This window comes from Centroberyx gerrardi, chromosome 20 (assembly GCF_048128805.1).
Source record: "Centroberyx gerrardi isolate f3 chromosome 20, fCenGer3.hap1.cur.20231027, whole genome shotgun sequence".
Taxonomy (NCBI): Eukaryota; Metazoa; Chordata; class Actinopteri; order Beryciformes; family Berycidae; genus Centroberyx; species Centroberyx gerrardi.
This window is the reverse complement of record NC_136016.1, coordinates 8,282,463-8,303,946: the sequence shown is the minus strand read 5'-3', so window position 1 is coordinate 8,303,946 and position 21,484 is coordinate 8,282,463. Positions and strand designations below refer to the sequence as shown.

Sequence of the window (21,484 nt, the reverse complement as noted above, 5' to 3'; positions counted from 1 at the left end):
GAAGATCACTGTTAGAGAGATAAAAAAAAAAAAAAATCTGTTAGGGAAAAAAATATGGAAATGTACTCTAGAATTATTTGAATTCATTGGGGTATAAATTTTCTAAAGTTAGATAATAAGTTACAGACACATCGCATCTAAGTTCATCCTAATGAATTATTCATCGGAAGCTGTTGTGCGAACACAGCACTGCTTTGCATATGCCCCTCAAACTTGAAGCTCTTCCTCATTCACTCCAGAAATCCTTGATTGTTTATTGTATTAAAGATGCAGCTCTCCAAATAAAATTTTCATCATCTATAATTAGATGTGAAGTAGGCTACCCTCCCAGATACGGCAGATCTGATTTGGGTAACATTAGATGACCTTTCCCCTTTCTTCTTATGTTTGAATATTCAGTCACAATATTCAATCATTTTCAATCACAATTTGGCCCCATTGTATTTACCTTGTGTACGGTTCAGTTCAGTACGCCAGGCAATTCGCAACATCCATTACCACGATCAATAATTTAAATTGTAGCTGTTGTTTTTCTGCACTTTTTTATGACACCGTCATAAGCACTTATTCACCTTAGATGAAGCCCTGGCTTAGGGAGTCTGCCAAGCAAAATATGATAATGAATAAAAGATAGGATGGAGGAAAGTGCTGAACTGGGACTCCGCCTTTGATCCCGGCCTAGAGGCAGTTATGAATCCAGGGCAGAGGCCACGGTCCCCCACCCTCCACTGGAGTGAACGTGTCCAAGGCCAGCGCAGATAATTTCCCCTGGCTGCTCCCCGGCCGGGTCAAGGTTGGGCTCCTCCTGATCTCCAGGGGGCCGCCGTCTGACTTCCTAGAGATTAGATTCTGATCTTTGAGTCAACAGTGTGTGTGATCCGGGGGACGTGATGGATGACTTCTCCCTGGGTAATATGAAGAATGAATCCGCTCCAAGCCACAATGAATATTGATCTTCTCCGTCTTGCTCGTGTTACATGGGTATGATTTACATGATTGGATTTGGCCGCAGCGTCGTGACAGACACCCCCCCCCCGGGGAGGCTGGGGTAGGAAGTGACATGTTTGACGGGTCATGGGGGTCCTACTTGCTCAATTATCAGTGGGCTTTATGGTACATTGTAAAGATACAGCCCACTGCAATCCCATTTCCGGATGTTTATCTGGTGCGTTCATGCTATTGTAAGGATTCATTTCATGCCTCAGTAGCGCTCTTTGGTTCTCCCTTCAGGATATATTTACTCCTACCAATGATGCTTATTCCATTTGATTCCCTTCGTTTTAATTAGATGGCTTGATGCACCATAGTTTGTGGAGAAAGCTCTTGTTCCTTTAAGATGCTCCTGGCAGTTTAAGATAGCCCTTAAATTGGAGGAGGCAGCAGTGCTGGGGAGTGTCAGTGTCTTCACTGGCTATTTATCACCAGCCTTGTTCAGCCAATCGCCGGCTTTGTTCGGTGTCACATGCCGGGCTCGCTCTCACGGCTGTACCACCCTTGCAGTGGCCTCATGCTGAACTTTAATTATTGTGAGTGGCCTAGTGGAAAAGCATTTTTTCTCCGGCTGACACAGTGATGACTCCCCCCGCTCCGCGTTGTGACTGCTTCTGTCACGCTCTCGCCGGTCAGTACTTCCTGTTTTCGGTGGAGTTGAACCAAAATCCACTTCCCCTCCCTGGAAATGTCAATAGGTCAGGGTAGTGAGGATGAGCAGATGGATTCTCAGAGCAGAGCAGAAATGCAAGTTTACATCCCTTCAGCCAGCATTGGATATTACAGTCCACTCATCAGCCTTTACTGTAGAGAGAAAGCCATAACTGGAAACTGCCTGAGTCTGCAGGCAGTAGAGACATTCTGCTTACTGTCTGAACAGTGTCATTAGCTGCTTACTCTAGCCTTCTTTTTTTTGCTTGTTTGTTTTGCAGGATCAGTAAGTGGTCCTTTAGGGGAAATGGCTTGATAATGCTATGTAGACAGGCTTGTTTTTGAATGACAAAATGTTTGTTCAGTATGACAGAGGCTGATTTAAAGCAATCTGTCTGCGGCAGTATAGAGAGTAGGTCGAGAGTCCTCCCGGGCGGCTGCACACAAGGACTCTGCGGACAGAATGTGTTATTCTGTTCTCAAGGTCTCCGAGGTCTCTTCCACACAGGATTTCACTCCACTCCACCATTTAGCGCTCATTTTTTGATATTCCTCCACACCTCAAATGGAGATGGCAAGAGGTCGCTTGGTATGTCGCTTTTCTCCAGCTCTATGGTTACAAAGGCAAGCTACCAGCAACAGTTTGTTATTGTTTATGTGCATTCCACTTTGGATCCTCTTATGTTATTTTTCACCGCTCTCACAGATAACACAGGGTCCACGGGCAAATTCCAGCTTTCTGTATGTAGGGAGGGTACAACACTGTATGTGCTTTATTATGGGAAAAAGTGCTCACTGCATGTCTGACAAGCTTACACACCTGTACCATAAATAAGGGATTTTCTTTCCAGAAGTCACACACTGCCCCACACCAAGTTTAGAGGATAATCACTAGCTAACACTGATAGAATTGCATTGTCTGTCAGTATTGCATAATCTGCACATTGGCTCATAATGTCTATAGTGTTTGCGATGCACACTGTATATCTGGAGAGTAAAAGCCTAGCAGTAATATGATTATTCTCTATGTCAGTCGACATCTTGATCTGCTACTTCATCATCCAGACGTCTCCGATTTACCTCAAGATAGTATGTTGGGTGTCCAGCAATCAAAGCGTCTTTGAGGACTAAACCAGTTTTCATTGTCTGCTCATGGTAATATGGATTAGGTTTGCTTGAGCTTATCGACTCGCACCGGGCAAAACATCGTACAGCATTCCAGCACGTCTCAGTCTCCAACACAACCTCTAATCTGCCTGTTGCGCCTGCAGATAAGTGAAGTTTAAGCTGTCACACACTGTAAACAGCACTGAATAATAAAATATACTCTGACATTTGAGAAGGCCTCCTCCTCTGGTCCTCTGAGGACAGACACATATACTGAGGCAAATTGTCTTGGAGAGTGTTTTTCAAGAGTTCTCAACAGCATTTTTCAAAGAGAAAACAAGTAGGAAACTTGGATTCCCACTATAAATGGGTTAGTGTTATGGCCGACAGAAAAAAGGTCTTTTAATCTTCCCCAGCACTTACAGACAAAGACAACAATACAGGGAAGTCTGTAAGGATTACGAAGATATTTTAACAATATCTGTGATACAGAGCAGTGTGTTCTCTGCAGCCTTAGAGAACTGGCGCTTTGCTTTGAATAAAAACAAAGAGGCCCATCAGCAGCTCATGCAATAAATTTTCTTCACTGGAAATGCCAGAGTGCTGAGGAACTAGGACAGTGTGCACTTCCCAGACTGCTACTCCAGCCAGGTGCTAAGATCATTCAACATTGGGGTTTGAAGAGTGATTAAGAAATTGTGAAGTATTTCCTATTGTCAGAGAGCATTTGGTGTGCATTGCATAATGTGACGCAATTCATGGACAATGTAGGAAAAACAGGACAATATTCTTACCCTGCACCTAATGGCGTGCCTGTGTTTGTGCCACCACTTGGCCATTTTTGTCTTCACAATGAATGCCAAAGCCATAGCAAATTTTCATTTTCTCAGAGACTATAAATATGTGAAAAGCTGGAATACAATCAGCTTTTTCATTACGCTTTGCCACGGCAGATGGCTAAATAGCAGTTAACGACAATAGATTGGATGTGTGCTTTTATGAAGTAAAAATAAAGAAAATCCATCCATTAACACCGGCAAAAGACATTGCAATTTTTCACACAAATAACAAGATGTCTGCATTGACAATGATAGACACAAAGAAAAGAACTGTTAAGTGAAGAAAAGGTACACAAGGGAGCGGCAATTAGCTGCCAGTGATTGGGATTGGTTCTTGTGCTGCTTTTTCCAGCAGCAAGATGGACAGCTAGGAGCGGAGTGGAAGGCAGACTTTACACAAATCTGCCTGATTGCCTCTTCCCCTGATCTGCCTCTGAATGACAGGGTAGACAGCATGGAGAGGTCTCGCTATAATGAGTTATTAAGGCCGTGGCAATCCATTTGCGCCACCCAGGGAGGGAAGCCTCAGCACAGCATGCATGCCATTACCATTGACGCTAGCATCTCTGAAGTTATTAATAATCATATGGATTTCATTATGAGTTGTGTGTGTGGTTAAGGCTTTTGATCTCTCCAGTCAGATGACAGATTTGGAACCTTTTGACTTCCAATCCTAATTTATCAGACTCCCCTAGGTGAGTGATGCTTCATTTCTCTTACCGGCAGCGCTGTGAGGCACTTATTCATGCTGGAGGTGCAGAGATAAATGACGGTGAATATCCATCTCCAGTGAGGGATACGCTCATATCCACATTTCTTTGTTGCTAGTTTGAGGGTTTGTCAGGAGGAAAGTTGGACGATGCTACCTTGCGTCCCCCTTGTCCGCTGCCCTCCAGCCATATTTCTGTTAGAGTTAAGCTATTTCATCATGTTTGATGGACAGGAGAAACGTATTTGCTTCATGAATAGAGCAAATCTGTCAAGCTGCCTGTCCCCCATTGCTAGAGCTACCTGACTGATTGATTTAGATGTGGATTCCCCTGAGAGTGACATTCTCTTGTCCATGACACGCACACACTCTCTCTCTGTTTTCTCTCTCTCTGTCTCTCCATTTTTCTCTTTGTCTCTTTCTCTCTGTGTCTCCATCTCTAATCCGAGTGCCCTCTTCTTGCTTCCCTCAATCTTAAATAGCCTCGAGCACAAGCACCCCATTGACATCAGCCTTGATGAAGGACACAGACAGTCAATAAGCGCTGATGGCACGACGACTGCAGATGAGTGCATGCTCATCACTAGCATTACGAGCAGTGGGCTTGTTACCAAAGTACAATCCTGAAAATGTCAGCCCACTTTGAGGGCTTTGATTACATAGTGCAGCGCCCATCTCTGCGATGGAATAGAGCATCGGAGAGGTAACCTGTGTTTGTTGTGTATGTAATTTCATTTCTGTATGAAAGATGTGTCTTAGGCTTCTTGCAGCTTTCATTTCCTTTGAGAAACTGTTAAAAAATGGCCCCACACCAATACGCACTCTAAAAATAATTGGAAGTACATGAACTCTACTTGTTTCAGTGGGCTTTTTTGTGAGACATACACGGATACAGCATGTGCGATGTGTGGGAAAACTTTAATTTAACTAGCTATCATAATTTAAAATCCATTACTCTCACCCAGCAGATTCTTTTGGAAAGTGATAATAATAATCCCGCTGCAAGAGATGGGTTCATTTTCAGGCTAAAAGGGAAAACATAATTATATCTGACTGTGGTTTCAGTTCAGCACAGCAGGTTCTTGCAGTGAGCCCTTTATTCTTTTGCGCTCTCTTTTTTCACCGACTGAAGTTTCATTCGGGCAAACTTTTTGAGGGTTGCGAAATCGGTCTTTTCGGAGTCGGGCTCATTATCCTGGTGCCTGTCACCGGGGGAGAGAGAGACTGGGGACTGTTGCTGTGGGGTGGGGCTGCGGGCCCAGCTGGAGGTAAATGACATTACTTGGGCAGGCGCTCTCCAGCCGTCCTCTTATCAGCTCTCCCTCAAGCTGCAAGAATACAGGGACGGGAGGGTGGCGGGGGGTGGGTTTGCGATGGAGGGGCGGAGGGGGCGGACAATATCAGCAGTCGCGAGGAGGAGCGATGACTCACTCCCTATATGCCGCCCTTATCTTATGCGAGGGAGACCAGGTTGCAGGTATAACATATGACAACTCCCACGGCTGTGTGTTGTGTCTGTGCACGTGTGCGTGTGCATGTGCACGTTACCAGAGGCTTCAGCCTTATTCCTGAGCGTTCCACTCATCCGCTGAAAAAAGTGTCCTAGACCCTTGGCTCAGTTGGTTTTTTGTCATTATGCTGTATTGCATTCACTGGCATGATGTTGGCCAAGCTCCAGGTACAAAGAAAGCCTCAAGGATAAACTAGACATTGCCGCTGTACGAGCATTATCATTAAAGATACCCGGTTCTTTCACCCTTTAGACACTGGCCCTCCTTCTATCTGTGGGCGACTGTTGATCCATGTGACTTCACAGTGAGGAATACCATTTTCTGATAATATAATCCCTTCTCCGGTCCGGACCGGGTATCTCTTATATTCCTGTCTCTCCCCAGGAGATGCAGACTGACATGCAGCCTCGTAGTTTCTGGGCTGAATGCATCCCTCTTCCTTATCACTCCCTCCATATTGTGACTCTGCTGCACGGCGGCGGGGAGGATGAACCGTGGTGGAGTGTTGCTGTGCCGCAATCACAGATTAAAACAGGAAGTGTGAGAGGAAGTGTCAAATACGTTTAACCCAGAGAAATGTGATTATTGCTCAGATTTTCCTGGAAATTCATTCTTACGTGCGTTAGCATTTACTAGTTAAGATGAACTGATGTTAATCAGCTTTCTTAGTACTGACTAATGTCCCCATCTTAACATTCACTGCCTCCTCATTGTGATTTAAGGCTTGTCTTCAGTCGAAGTGTATGCATTGCTCCAAGGTATTTTATATATGCCAATATATTTTTTATTGCAATAACCATGCAGTTTAGTGGGATTTCCGTGAGATGTATAGCCTTAATAAATTTGTCATCAATCATTGGCATTTTATCCTAGTTATATTTATTCAGAACAGACAGCTTTCTCCGTTTGCCTCTCCTATCAATTTATTTTTTCTGTGTAGAGCTTGACATTATATTGCTGGCACATTTGCTAAAGCACAAAGGTTTAAGTGGTATTCCCCATAGCTATATACTGATTTGATTACTCTCACAAAGCAGAATCTACTTTATTTTGTCAAGCCACAGGCGTAATGTCATTAGGATTTTCTGCGACTACGGGATATGACTTTACACTGTAAGAGCGACACGCTCTTGAGGTATAAAATGTACGGAGAAGCTGAAATGAATAGAAATTCAATCAGTGGTCTCAGTGTCTGGCCCGGGTAGCGACCTGGTTCCTATGTGGAGCATATACGTAAATGCAAGTCAGCACTTGAAGAGGATGTGACTAACATTGTGAGCACAGCCCCGGTCTCTGCCACAATATTGCATCAATTAAACCTCTGGGGACTTACACGCCTCTACCAACTATGATAAGTGTGACTCAGAGAACATATGTATTCATTCTTGGTGCTGACAGCTCTAAAGCCACCGCTACACAGAAAACAGTAGGAGGGAACAAAGGATTATTGCAAGTATTGCTGAGGTTTTGGGAGGCACGGCATCAGCTCAGGGTGAACACGGTTTTACATATTATTTTCTCCTTCCTCTTATCAGGGAGACGTCAGCGGGTGAGGTGGGCTGCTCTTAGGAACCCATCATGGACGTCAGCCCCCGGCCATTCCTCCTTGTCACCGACTCCTGTCTCGCCGGCTCTTTGTCCACGTCGCCTCCCTGTGTCTGAGCCGCTGACACTCGGGACCGCGGGCCGTTGACACCATGACGCAGATGGACTACAAATACAGCCTGCTGGGCTCCTCGGTGGACGACTACCGGAAGAGGCCGCTGCTGCTGCAGGTCGACGACACGCCCATGAACCTGTTCGCGGTGCTGGAGGTGAAGCGGGAGCTGCCGAGGCGCTGGAGCACCCTGGGCTGCTTCCGCAAGGTCAAGCTCTACAGCTTCCTGTTCGGCCTGGCCGTCATGTTCCTCATCATGGCCTCGTACATTCTGACGGGGGACAAGAAGGGCCTCCTCCTCACCCCGTCCCCCTACCACTTCAGCGGTCTGGTCAGCCCAGGACCCTTTCCCTTCAACCTCTCCTCCGCCAAGGACTACGCCCATATCAAACTGGTGGTGAAGACCATCACATCCAAGGTGGAGTTTCGCAGCAGCAGACAGCTCCCAGAACTCAAGGCGCTGGCCAACAGTGAGCCACATGTGAGTAGAAAAACATACATCTGTCTTATCTCCCCTATAATTTATTAAAAGGAGTTTTAGGATGTAGTAGCAAATTAGTTCAAAAAGAAGACTTTTTCATTTGATCTAATTGGGGCAATGAATATCTGAGTATTTCATACTGTAAAGGTTATCTTTAGAATTTAATTATAATACAAACGTGCTCCAGCATGATATTGATCTGCATTTTAATTGACAATCTCAGATGTGTCTTGAAACATAATTAAATGAAGTGAAAGGGTGATTCAGATCAGTATTCATGCCTACAGGTCGTCCACACCAGGTTCAATACAACCACAATGATAAAATTCCCCACTGGTCGCAATTTCTAATTTCATTTATAAAGAGATAAAACCGGGCTGAAAACCTTGTATAACACTTCATGTTACACCAGATAATTGCATATGTGTCTACCTAATTTGTCTGGCCTCCAAGTTCCATAAGGGATTTAAAGCTCAAAGTCATCCCCCAGTCTTGCCACAGATTGGCCCTGTGGCTTCCTCGCAGTGCCCGTCTCACCTCAAAGCCCGGTTCAATTAATTGTTAATCCTAATGATAATGGCTTGTGCCAGAGCTATTTGCAACACACCTAATTTCTTATTGAACGAGCTAATGAATAGGAGAATGTGGCTGCGGGACAATCAATACCACATCTCCACATAGATCCGGCATTAATTGTCCTTAAACTAGCTCTGTCTCATAGGCAGTGAGTGAGTCATAGTGTAACACTGGCCCTTGTGGTATTTGATCAGCTAAAAACAGTCTGAAATGTGAGGGGGCTATGGAAAAAGAATGTGTCAGGAATGTGTTGCCTCACCTCCAGACCTGTAGATGAATCAGCCTCACTCCTCCAGGCAGACCGAGTATGTGTGTGTGTGTGTGTGTGTCTGTGCATCTACAGCCAAGTTACGTTTGGATCTCCGAGACCGAATCCTCCTGCACAAACTTGTCGTGAACACACAGTTGGATCCCACACAGATGGTGTTTGCCTACACCTGACACAACAGAGTCCCATACACAATGGAGCATCAAAACTTAGTTTAAACAAACTTGTTCCTGACACTGTAGCTTATCTGAGAAATGGCTGGAACCTATTTATCTTTCATCATGCAGCATAAGCAAGGATAGGCTCAAGGGTTTACAGTCGGCTTTACATGCAATTTCTCTGAAATGTTTTTATTTATATCTCTGGAAAGTAAGGCGACTCAACAGCTTTTGCAGCCTTAAACAGCCTTGTTTCTTTCACTTTACAGATGTTTTCTGTTATCCCCCGCAAATTTCTGCCTGGTGTCAAGAACCCATGCTGGTATGAGGAGTACACTGGGAATATCACTTCGGACCCTTACAGGACAAACTTGTACGCGCGCTACTCCAGGCGCTTCCGGACCGTGTTCGAGTACCTGAGGAACACGTTCCGAGAACACTTGTTTCACCGCGATGGCAAATTGTACCGCATGCGGTGCCTGCCTTACTTCTATATCATTGGCCAGCCCAAGTGTGGCACAACGGACCTGTATGACAGACTGAGACTGCACCCGGATGTCAGGTTCACCACTTTCAAGGAGCCACACTGGTGGACCCGCAAGAGGTTTGGTGAGTTAGGAAAACTATTTGTTCACTGTAGACACTCACTTATTTGCCATGGTAGAAGGTTAGTATGCAATAATGAGATCCCAAGAGCATAAAAAAAGTGTGAAATGGGACCATCTACAGTATGTCACATTGGTAGAGCAAGCGTTCAGTGACAGCAATTTGAAAGCTTCAAATGCAGGCCTCTCTATGTCATCAGTATCATTAATTTTAGCTCCTGTGGTCTTACTCTAATAATATCATTATATATCATTAAGATAAGATGATATATACGCCGAGATGTGTGAATGGTTTACTGATTTCTATAGATTATATACATTCCTATAGCTTTTTGGGGCAGGGGAGTCTGGATGGGTATTGATTCTCAAGCTTATACTCTGTCATATTGAGATTTTTCTAAACCAATTATACCAAAACCAAAAACAGAACCTCAACTTTGCCAGTGGCTCACCACTTTAATTAAAAAACAGGATTGGGTAATGACATTGTAACCGCAACACAATTTTTTTGCATAGGAAATAGGAATGACTGGATGGTACCTTTAAGCTAGCTGTGGATGTGACATGAATACGTATCTCTGATGCAGTTCAATCTCCCAGTGCAATTAACTGACAATTGAATATTCAGGACCCATCTTGTGCTGTGCATGAGAATAAACTGAAAGTGTTTATTTTCTACCTGAGAGTTGTTAGCCCCAAATTTACAGCTCTAGCGGGGTATTTACAATGTTTAAAGCTGCCTCCGTTGTCTATTTTGAATGCTAATCTTCTCGGTTTTGTTTTCCCTCTGCGTGCCTTTATGCCATCATTAGCCTCTTAGCAGTGCAAGTTCCCCATTTTGATTCATGGAAAGTTGGCCTCATGCGGTGACGGTGCTCATTAACGGTTCAACTGGGCCTATTGCACACATGCAGAAGGATGTGCCCCGACTATATTTCACCAGCATCAGTGACATAGTTTTGCTGCAGCGGTAAAAGCCACTTGAAAAGGACACATGACTCCTCCAGTGTTTGAAGCCTCTTCATACACATTGAAGCCACACGTGCGGGCGCAGTGTTTCCTGTTTTGGAGATTGCACTTGTGCAGCGTATGCGCTCACGTTGAACCGGCTCCCTCTGATGCATCTCCTCCCTACATGCTTTGTTCATCAGTCGGCTCCTTGTTCAGGCCTTGACTTTACAGCTTTTTGATTACTTCCCCTTTACACACCGTGGATTTTATACTCTCTTATAAAAGAGTAACAGAGCAATCACAAATTAATTTCAATAGATGAAATTGTTCTATTTTATGAGGGGACCAGAGCATATTTCACATATTTTACTTTAAAGCGAATATTTCAAGATGGCTTTTTTACCTCTTCCTTTAGAAAACACTTAGAGCTCAGTTGGTAGAGACTTTAGTTTTACCTCCTGCAAATCACTGGATGGTTTCAAATGAGAATTTTCAGAGGCGTACAGCAGCCCACTGCCAATATCCTTACTTACACAGTTGGCTTTCATGGAGTTTGAACAGGCGGTAATTTGTCATTCACTCACAAACTGAGAGATAAAACCCCCAAACTGTGTGTTGAGAGGTAAAAGTCAGCTAGACACACAGTAGGCCTTTGATGGTATGGTTCAGCTCTCTTCTGGGTCCTGTGAATGTGTGGATGCTCTCATGTGTTTCTCTCTCCATGTGCATCTGTGATGTTGAAAGGAGTGTGTGGCCATCACAGATGGGACTAAAAGTCAAATCTGAGAGATCTGGGAGGGTAAGAGCCCATTTGCCCAGAATGAACTCAGAACCTTACACAACCCTAATTTAAATGCAGATGCCCTACTGCATTGCTGTTTTGGGTTAGTCTTGGGGACTTTTCCTCATTACACAGAGTCCCAAAAGAGAGCAAATCATCAATGCCATCCCCATTACTTACATGTGTTTTTTTCTTTTAAAACTGAAGCAGTCATTTAGAGTCATGAATAATGTAGAATCCTCCAAAAGTGCAAGAGGCTGGCATGAGTGTGTGTGTGTGTGTGTGTGTGTGTGTGTGTGTGTGTCTGTGTGTGTGTGTGTATGTGTGGCACTTATTACTATAGGAAAAAGAATGCGTATGGGAGAACGAATGTGAAGCCCAGCAATAAAACTGGAGGGCCCTGATCTGCCTCTCAGCTGATGGCTCTGTTCAAAGTCATCTCTGATTACGAAGTTGAAGGCAGATTAGATAACGGCTTTATACAGAGTTCAAAGACACTTCCCCGAAGCCTTCGAACATATGCAGATAACCTCATAATTCTCCTTTAAGAAAAGCAGCTGCAGTATCACATCACTGCAGTATGAGGACTCAATTTCCATGGTGATTTCTCACTGTGGACAAGTGCTATTCTTCTGCTCAGCAAAGAGTCAAACTTACATCTTGTTTTGCCCGGAGCCATCAATCTAAAAATCATTTAATGACTTGAATAATTCCGTCCCAAGGTTTTGGTATTATACTTTTGAGGGTGCCACACAAATTGGCTACATCTTTTGAATATTTCATCCAAATTCTCACTACAAATATCAGAGGAGGCTTAACTGTCGCAGCCACAGCGATCCTTTTGAAGTTCATCCAATTGCCGACTATGCCGTTAATCGTATTATTCTTAGACTCACAAAAGCTAATTGGTTGATTGATCACACTGCACCCAGCGCTTATTTTGATGTGTTGCGGTAGCAAACACTGTTTGGTTTAAATTGATAATTATTTGAACTTCATAAAACTGAGGGATGTGGATGGGTTGTTCGCCTTAATTTGCCTTCCCTCTGCCTCGTGCTTGTGCTTTCTGAAGCTTGTGATGTTGCAGAGCAGTGAGAGCAGCTGTATCCCAAGGACACAGGTTCCTCCGCTCAGGACTCTCAGTTATTGTGCTCCTCATTCCTTTCTCCAAATCCTTTCATCTTTTTCTGTCGCTCTCTCTTTCACCCTGTCCCTTCTAGTGTTGCACTTAGGGCTATGCGCGGGTAATCAGCACTTTTCCCTTTACACATCCTCTGAGAACACTCTGCATTTAAAGGCTCTTGTTTTGTATTTATTTATTTCATTTCCCATGAGACTGCATTCAGTCGATGCAGTGAAAAGGTGATTTGATGTGATCCCCGCCGCACGACTTTCTTAGACGAGCCGTTTGAATCTGAAGCAGATGTTGCCTGCTGTCATAAATAACTGTTTAGCCAATCAAGACGCACACATCAGGCTATTTGGGAATACAGTTTCATTTTGTGGCACTTAAGACATATCAAAAAGTCTGGGAGGAAAATATAAAATATATATATATAAAAATATGTGAAGCGAAACACACAAATGCCATCACATCTCATATCAGTGTGACATCTCTGGTGGAATATAGCCTAATGATGCAGCCAGGGTGTTTGGAGAGTTTACGAGAGTTTTCTAATCATGTTTTCCTGCTAACTAGAGAAAGGCATTTTACTGCAACACCATCAAAGCATCATTGGAAGTAATGGACACTTGAGCTTCGCCTCATTATCCTATGTTGCATGGATACTTTTCAAGCCCCACGCTGAATCTCTGAATCCACAATTGCCTAGTAAATTGTAATTATACAGTAGACCGTAGCAGCTCAGATGGAAAACACATTCACTAGTCCTGCATTTAAGGCATTAACTTGACATTGCCCCTTAATTGGAAACATTGAAACCTGAGCTGGGACAGTACTGCCTACTGCACCATGTTGGATTTAGATTTTATTAGGTCATCCCAAATCAGAGGTTGCTATGTCAGGACTCACAACATAGCAGCCCTATTGACCTCTTTTAGAGTGATTACAGAGACACATGGAGAGGTGGGGCTAGGCAGAAATCAAAACAGGAAAAAACACACTTGACGGATACACACTCATCCCACGCTAATAGATTCCCGCCCAAACCAGACATTTTAAGATTGTCTGTGAACCAAATCAAGACATCTAATTAGCATTTTCATTAGCCTTGTCTACTTTAACATATTTGTCTGTCTCTGCTGTCCACAGAATGTAACATTTAGCTTTGCAACGCCAACAGATGTAAATAGACGCTGGTAGCACCACTAGGGAGACAGCTGAACCCCACAAGGTGTTTGCACTATATATATCCCTGTCTTCTTTCCGTCCTCCACCAGGTATCATCCGTCTGAGTGAGGGTTTCCATGACCGCTACCCAGTGGAGGACTACCTGGACCTGTTTGACCTGGCAGCTTACCAAATCCAGGACCACTTGACAGCAAACTTCAGTGGAGCCCCCAGCCAACGCAACATCATCATAGGTAAGCAGAATGAGGGCCTGTACGAAGTAGTTTTTCTCCTTGGCTTCCTTATTTTCTTTTTCTATTAGTGGTGGTTCAGCGACCAAAATGTCACTTTAATGTATGATTTTGCTTTCTGGCTGTTTCTCAATTTGATATTTTGTATTGTATTGTATTTTGTATCTGTATTACAATTATTGCTTTCTATGGAAAGAGATTAATGCTAGCAGAGATTGTAGGAAAAGCAAGGAAACACAGATTCAACAACAAGGTCAGAGAGCATACTGGTACTACTAATACTGGTTTCCATTAGCCACTGTGGCCAAATTCGGACACTCTCTGATGTAGTTCCCGGTCTTTTGCCACAATTTTGACGTGTTGCTGACCAAAATGTAGATAGTCAAAGTGCAGAAATGAGACGAGGACAAAAACTTCAACTAGCTAGCTAAGTCCCCAGATGTGTGTCTCAGAGAGCTCAGTCTGAATAAAGAATTGAGATCAAACTGAATTTGAATTGAGAAAACCTCATTTGAAATAAAAAAATTGAAATCACTTTGAAAGTTAAATTTAGTAATAATCACATTTGAAGCTATTGCTTTCAATTTTTAATTGTGTGTTACATATTCATGTTTTGAATTCATTCATTCAAGAAATGAATTTTTTGCAATTCAGTAGTTCAATATGAGCATGACAAATTCACTGCTGGCACTAATCTCTTTCCTTAACTGAAACTCTATGTAGAGCATAAGCTTAAGATCCTAAATCACCAACATTACAGGCAACCAAAAGTAAGGATTACAAGGGTCAAAGCCTCAGCACTTATAATGTAGGAAATATTTCTGTTATAGAATGATTATGTATACTAAATAATTGCTAGGTAAGAAATAAGAGGGAGAAAAGAGTTTTTTTCTGATGATGGAATCAATATGTTGTGCTGAAATATGAATTATGGCCGGTGTATCTAAGGGGAGCTAAGAGAACGAGATACAAATTGCAGCCTGTAAAACACTGTGTAACATCTTGCTAATCAGATCCCAATAGATTTAGTTGCACAATCGTTTCCTGTTGAGTTCGCTCTGTGCCTTCCTGTTTTGTCAGAGTGCGTGCGTCATATCATATCGCAGGACAGCTTTAGCTCCCGCTCCCCGCTGCACCGCATTAGGAACTCAGGTCATGTATCAGTCTTGTGATCTGTGCGCGGAACATGGACATGGCAGCGGACTGACAGTACGCTGTGCCCTCATCAGGCGGAAGCCAATAGCTTCTGGCTCGGGGTGACCTGACACCTGCCTGGAACTTCACTTGTAATCTCGCCTCCAATGTTACAGAGCTGCTACTGAACCAGCGGGTAGCGGCTGAGGCACAGCTCTGCTCTGCGCCAGCCACAGCCACTCTGGCCGGTGATGATGATTTTTAAGAGAAGCTGTGACTCGGTCTTAAAGAGAGGCTCCAACAGCCTAATAACACTGGACTTCGCTCTACTTCACTCAGCCGCTCCACCATAGTGGCGTAGAATGGAATCATTGTTTTTTTTTGTGTCAGGACGGCAGTAATATCCGCGACGGGGTGGAGAAGTCTTACAAACTTCCTTCCTCTATCTCCATATCCTGCTCCGAGCCCCTCCGCTTCCATCTGTCTCTGTCCCTTCCCGTCATCCGAGCACAATCTTAAAGAACTGCCCGGCTGGAAAGAAAAACTGATTTAAGTTCGCAACAATAGCCTTTTCACACTGGACTCAGTTGGTGCATTGAGCGCAGCTTAGCATGCCGCCCTGTTTTGTTTCCCTCTTTAAATAAATAATCCGTGTGAGGGGGAGTGTGCCAAAGCCCCGCTCAGTATTCACACCATGCCCTGGGAGAGCCCAGCAAGGTGCAGGCCTATGGCCAGGATCTTGGGCTTTTGACTCCCTTCAACCCAAAGCCAAAACCAAGTCACTCTGAAGCACCAGAGGCACGCGGGCCCGGCTCCGCCATTTGTTTGCCCTGTTACAGCCACTCCCCATCGAGTAAAATAAGCCCTTTAATGGACACAGACACCTTTAAATAGACTTGATCACAGACCAACGCAGGAACCCAAGGCGAATAATCATAACAGACTACGTGATGTGATATGTGTATCATTTTAGGCATAACAGCATTAGCAAGCGATCCTGCTTCACTCTCAGTGTTGTCATCACAGAAAATAGGTCCTGGCTATCATCCCTTTCTCCAAGGAAGGCGAGCAGATAAGGTTTGCGTTGTATTTCCTCCAAATACATCACAGCTTTGCTTCAGAGATAAGAGGATAATGAAGGCAGAGACAGCCTAATGAATCCTGGATATCGTTCCTCAGCCCAGTCTGAGCGAGTTCTGCTCTTGAAGCGTTTGAGAAATGACCTCCTCTGACTCATTATGAGCTAAAGTATTGTCATGGTGAGAATCGCAGTCGTTCCACAATTTTGCTCACAGCTGGGATTTTCTTTTTTTTTGTTTGTGCGTTTGCTTTTGAATCTTTCATCTAATTGGCTTGTTGCATTTGCCCACCACTGTGTTTGTTTTCTCTGTTTTTACACGCCGTGTCTGTTAGCTCCCATCTGCATTCCGAAGGCTATTATAGAAACAAGTTGAAACGAACTGCAATATATATTCAGCAGCCATACATTCAGCACATCAGTTTGGGTGGCAAAGTGTTTGTGAGCGTATTAAAATGTGCCGGTACATGTGTGTTTGTTTCGTCTCTGTGCATGATCCTCTGATTGTAATTGCGCGATGGTATGCGTGTCTACTTGAACTCTTATGTGTTTATGTGTGTATTTTTCCAGGAGAAGCCAGCGCATCCACCATGTGGGACAACAACGCCTGGGTGTACTTCTATGACAACACCACGGAGGGGGAGCCTCCTTTCCTTATCCAGGACTTTGTCCACGCCCTGCAGCCCGACGCCCGCTTCATCGTCATGCTCAGGGACCCAGTGGAGAGGTGGGACTGCTCTCCCTTCCACTGTCTCTCGCTCCGTCTCCCCATCAAAATGCCAGTAATGATGCAGATACAGACCTGGCGTGATGCTCCCCTCCCTGCCGCCACCTCTGTGCCTCCGTCATGGCTGTTTATGCTGCACACACGGAGAGCTACATTCCTCCTTTATGGGAAACAAAGACCTGTTGTTACTGAAGATTTGTTGCACTTACTCTGTCTGGCTGTCACATACGTTTCATTATGATGCCTTTATCAGAGGCGCGGGGAGCTTATTGCTGAATGCCTGCGAGGCATTCCCTTTAAACTGGGATTAGTTTATGCTGTTAACGTTGATTTTTACTTCAGAGGATGTCTGAACATGCTCACTTTAATTGCTTTTGTCTGTCAAATCACAGCCTGTGCAACCTTTCCCAAAAGGAATTCCAGAGGAAATGAATTGCATGCTCAATTAGATTAACGGTGCAATTTTTATTATGTGAGACTTGTTTACAACCTAGGCATCTCTTCAGTACAGACACTGTCTAATGTCTGAAACTAATTTGTAAAGGAATGTTTGCTTGGCTCATTTATTTCTAGGATTCTTTTTTGATACGATCAGACGTGGATGAAATAGTAGGCTATTTTTCACATAATTTAGCCTTTGTTTTATCATGCTTGGTGCACCAGACAGGTGCGGCTTACAATGTCATCAGAATCCAGATAACTTGTCAATCTCAGAAAAGCTCACTAAACTCTCAGTGTATTGTCAATGTGTCCTATGCTGCAAACCCCACCCATTTGGTACTCCATGCAACTTAAAACAAACACTAAGAATTACTGCAAATATCTGGATACAGTGATAACTGAAATAATAGCAGGGTCTGCCTCGTTCAAATTTCTCCATTTCTTCTTTGTTGTCTTGCAGGCTGTATTCCGACTACCTGTACTTTGGTATTGCCAATAAGTCTGCAGAGGATTTCCATGAGAAAGTGTCGGAGTCGCTGCAGTTATTCGAGGGGTGCCTTATGGAGTACACGATGCGCTCCTGTGTATACAACACTACTCTCAACAATGCCATGCCAGTGAGTGTGCCTCCCTCCTGCCTTTGTCTCACAGCCCCGCATGGAACTGTCATTTACCAACCAGTGCATTAGCTGGTGGAAAGAGAGAGAGAGAGAGAGAGAGAGAGAGAGAGAAAAGGAGTGAAAAAGACAGAGGGAGTGAAATCCACACTTCATTAGCACATGCTAAAGCTTGGAGGGCGTACTCTATGAAAGGGATTGGCAACACTGTTAAACCACAGAGCAATGCAGCATCCAGAGCCTCTCTTTGCACTAACAAGCCAGGTCTATCAGCGGAGTGAGCTACTGCTTCCTACGGTCATTCTTACTCACACAGGCCGACTCTCAGTGTCAGCCAGTGCAGGGTCCCAGTGTTTGGGCCCCTGGCCAGCTTTTCCCACAGTGCCCTGGGGCAGACTGGCTGAGAGGGGGAGGAGAAGGGTTGGCCCGTCCTCTTTTGGCTCCCCCTCCAGGCTGCCTTCTATTCAAAGGTCCTCCTCTCCTCTGCCCCGCTCCAACTGCCAACGAGGAGCTTTATGGCCCCTTCGGGAGCATGCTCATTCTCTCTTGCTGGCCTAATTGTCCATCCGCTAATATCTCCTCAGAGTTATTAGACCATGCGTTACGGCTGTCCATATAGCAGCCTCTAATGCCTGTGGCACCTCGATAAAAGTTTTATGCTGAGATTAGAGTCAAGAGAGAAAAGACAAATAAACAGCAGCATGAGTACATGACTGGCCTTCACTGTTGTGCCAAATTGTTTTAACAAAGGAAGACTTGTTTGGCTCTCTTGTGATCATTTATTCTGAATGGCCTTTCAGTTTTGTAAAAGAGGGAGAGGATGCAAAGTGAAGCCCATTCCCAGTAACACAGTATTTGGTCCTAATCACAGTCAATTACACTTCAGCTTCTGCAGATGCTGCTGGCATCTTACTACCACACTCCTGCACGTTACTGCCACATGAATGATCTATAAAACCATTCCAACAGTAATCAGACTATCTCCAAATGCTCCCGTGAAATCTTACAAAAGATCAATGGTTAATTTAGGAAAAAATGGGAAAATCTAGAATCAAATAGGGTGTGAAACAAAATAACAACAACAACAACATCTACATGCGGGTGCATCACATGGTAGCTGAGCCAGACGGGAGTGTCTGGTGCACTGGCAAGTACAATGTGTGATGCGGACTTGTGATTCCAGCGGACAGTCCATCTGCCTCGGAGGCCTCGACCAGTCAAACCCCATGACACCAGCACATTTTCAAATGCCCACACGGCGCCTGGCATTACCCAGCCAAGTGCAAGGAGGAGATAAAAGAGAGAGCTGGTGGAATACACTGCCCCCCCCCCCTCTCCCCCCCCCCCCCCCCTTCCCCCCCCTTCCCCCTGTTTATCGCCTTAAAGATGCTTAGCCATGCATGCATCGCCTTGTGCGGTTGTGTCTCTCTGCTGAGGAGGAAATTGCTCGGACACAGTTCTATTATCTCACATTGATTCTCTTGTTATGTGTCTGCAGGTCAGATTGCAAGTTGGCCTGTACATTGTGTACATAATGGACTGGCTAACCGTCTTCAGCAGGGATCAGATTCTGGTCCTGCGGTTGGAGGATCACGCCTCTAATAGGAAATACACAATGCACAAAGTCTTTGATTTCCTCAACCTGGGTAAGTGTACAGCACATCCCACACAATGGCCTTGTCAGTAATCATTCCCTCCGGGGCGCGGATCAATAGCAAGGCAAGGTGATAGCTCTTAGGCACAGGTAATGCTTATTCTGTGCATATCGTTGACAGTGATTATTAGCAGTATGCTGTTTTAGAGGGAGTCAAGGGAGAAAATACAGGTCATAGTGTTTTTTTTGCAACTTTCTCACAGGTTAACAAAGCACTGTGTGAGCCTTTCAACCTTAACTGCACACCGAAAGCCAGAGAAATCTGTTGTTTTTAGTGCTTAACCCATGTACAGTCTCCTGGCCGAGTAAAGAGGGTTAAAGCGCCTTCTGATCCACTCCTCAGCTTCCACACACTTTTGCTCTCTCTCAGTAGGAAACATTTAAACCTTTGTTTGGGGTCGGAGATGGCTGTTAGGAAGGGGCCAGTGTGTCTGGAGTGTGTGTGTGTGTGTGTGTCTGTTTGTGAGTGCGTGTGGGCTCAGAGTCAAATGCAGTTCTGCCCTGTAGTCTGGATGCTGGTGATGTCCTCTCCCTTCTGTCTCAATTGTTCATAATTGCCCCAAAGCTCAGACTTAGCTCTTCAAAGAGCTGCCAACACCAGCCAAGGTGTGATTACCTCCCAGAGAGTCAAAGCTATGGGGAGAAAACAGAGCAGTGCTGATATGCTAATATACAGAGAAATTATATACAGAGTCACAGATTGAATTTTGTTTCGTTTGTTTAGAGCTGTGGAGAAGTCTGAAGTGTCCCAGTGGATTTAATTTAATCCGAAAGTACTCAGAACAGAAAGAACGGGTGGGATGCCTCCAGTAGAGTGTTTACCAAAGTGTGTGTGTGTGTGTGTGTTACAGGGCCACTGACAGAGCAGAAAGAGGCAGAGATCACTAGGAGCCCGGCGTCCAACACCAGGAGGCCGGCCGACAAAAACCTGGGACCCATGCTCCCCATCACCAAGGAGATCCTGCGGGATTTCTACATGCCGTTCAATGAGAAATTGGCCAAAGTCCTGCGGAATGACTCCTTCCGCTGGGAGAGCAACTCCAAACTGATGTAAACGAACCCCTCGCTCAGTAAAAACCACTGACATGTCAGCCAGTCCCTTCGTTTTTTTGTTTCATCTCTCTCAAGTGCCCATGGAAATCGATGTTCTTATTTAAATTATTTTTTAAGTTATAAAAGCAGAGATGAATCAAAGATAGAAAATAGCACAACAGTTTGTTTGATGATTTTGCGTGTGTGTGTGTGTGTGTGAGAGAGAGAGAGAGAGAAAGAGAGAGGGGGGTGGGGGGAGGGGGTGGGTGGCGGATCTTGATTGTTTTTGTGACCAGATGTACAAAATTAAACAGCGGATTAAAAGCTAAAAAAAAAACATACAGAGTCTTGTGTTCTTTCTTTTCAGGTTTGTTTGGCTCAAAGATTCAGACACAATCTCACTGTGCTCTTCACAGCAGAGAAATGAACTGACCTTTTTCCTGTTCCATTACAGCTGTAATATATCCCATCAGATAATAGACTTACCACTGTGCCTTAATCATAATGCCTAGTCTCCCAGAGTGCTTTAATATACAGTGAGCACAGCCTTGACTTCATCTTTTGTGATTATTGCAGGAGGGATTAGTGAAACAACACCACCCTCTATTGGCAGATACATGTAGTTGCAATGTAAAAATTGGCTTGCACTATCACCCAACACCTAGTGCTGTAGAGTGGGATAACTATTGAGTTTGATTTACTAAACAAAGGCTGAAAATAAGCACGCATTCAAATGGAGACAATGCTGCTTTGAAATACATCAGACATAAAGTGTATTCCTCATAGCAGTAAAGCAGCATGTTTTTAACGGCAATAATGTATCCGACTTATTTTGGATGTAGAGAGATGAGGATGTGTCTCCAATCATTATTTTCTTCAAAAAGTTGAGTGAGACAGTGCGATTGCAGCACTGAGTTGAAAGGCAGCCATGTAATTACTCAGATCAAGCCTTCATAATGATTTCCTTTCCCTCTGG

At 44.3% G+C, this 21,484-nt stretch overlaps 1 protein-coding gene across 1 annotated transcript in view; it reads left to right on the top strand.

The window, feature by feature from the left end:
- The window catches only part of chst15b (carbohydrate (N-acetylgalactosamine 4-sulfate 6-O) sulfotransferase 15b), a 30,679-nt gene extending 9,931 nt beyond the window's left edge, over positions 1 to 20,748 (top strand). Inside the window, exons 2-8 of the mRNA XM_071907869.2 lie at positions 7,343 to 7,945; positions 9,217 to 9,556; positions 13,685 to 13,828; positions 16,608 to 16,764; positions 17,666 to 17,822; positions 19,321 to 19,468; positions 20,328 to 20,748. Of these exons, the coding sequence (XP_071763970.1) occupies positions 7,505 to 7,945; positions 9,217 to 9,556; positions 13,685 to 13,828; positions 16,608 to 16,764; positions 17,666 to 17,822; positions 19,321 to 19,468; positions 20,328 to 20,530 (1,590 nt within the window). The 5' untranslated portion in view covers positions 7,343 to 7,504 and the 3' untranslated portion in view covers positions 20,531 to 20,748. The remainder of the gene's footprint in view (positions 1 to 7,342; positions 7,946 to 9,216; positions 9,557 to 13,684; positions 13,829 to 16,607; positions 16,765 to 17,665; positions 17,823 to 19,320; positions 19,469 to 20,327) is intronic.
- The last annotated feature ends 736 nt before the right edge of the window (positions 20,749 to 21,484 follow it).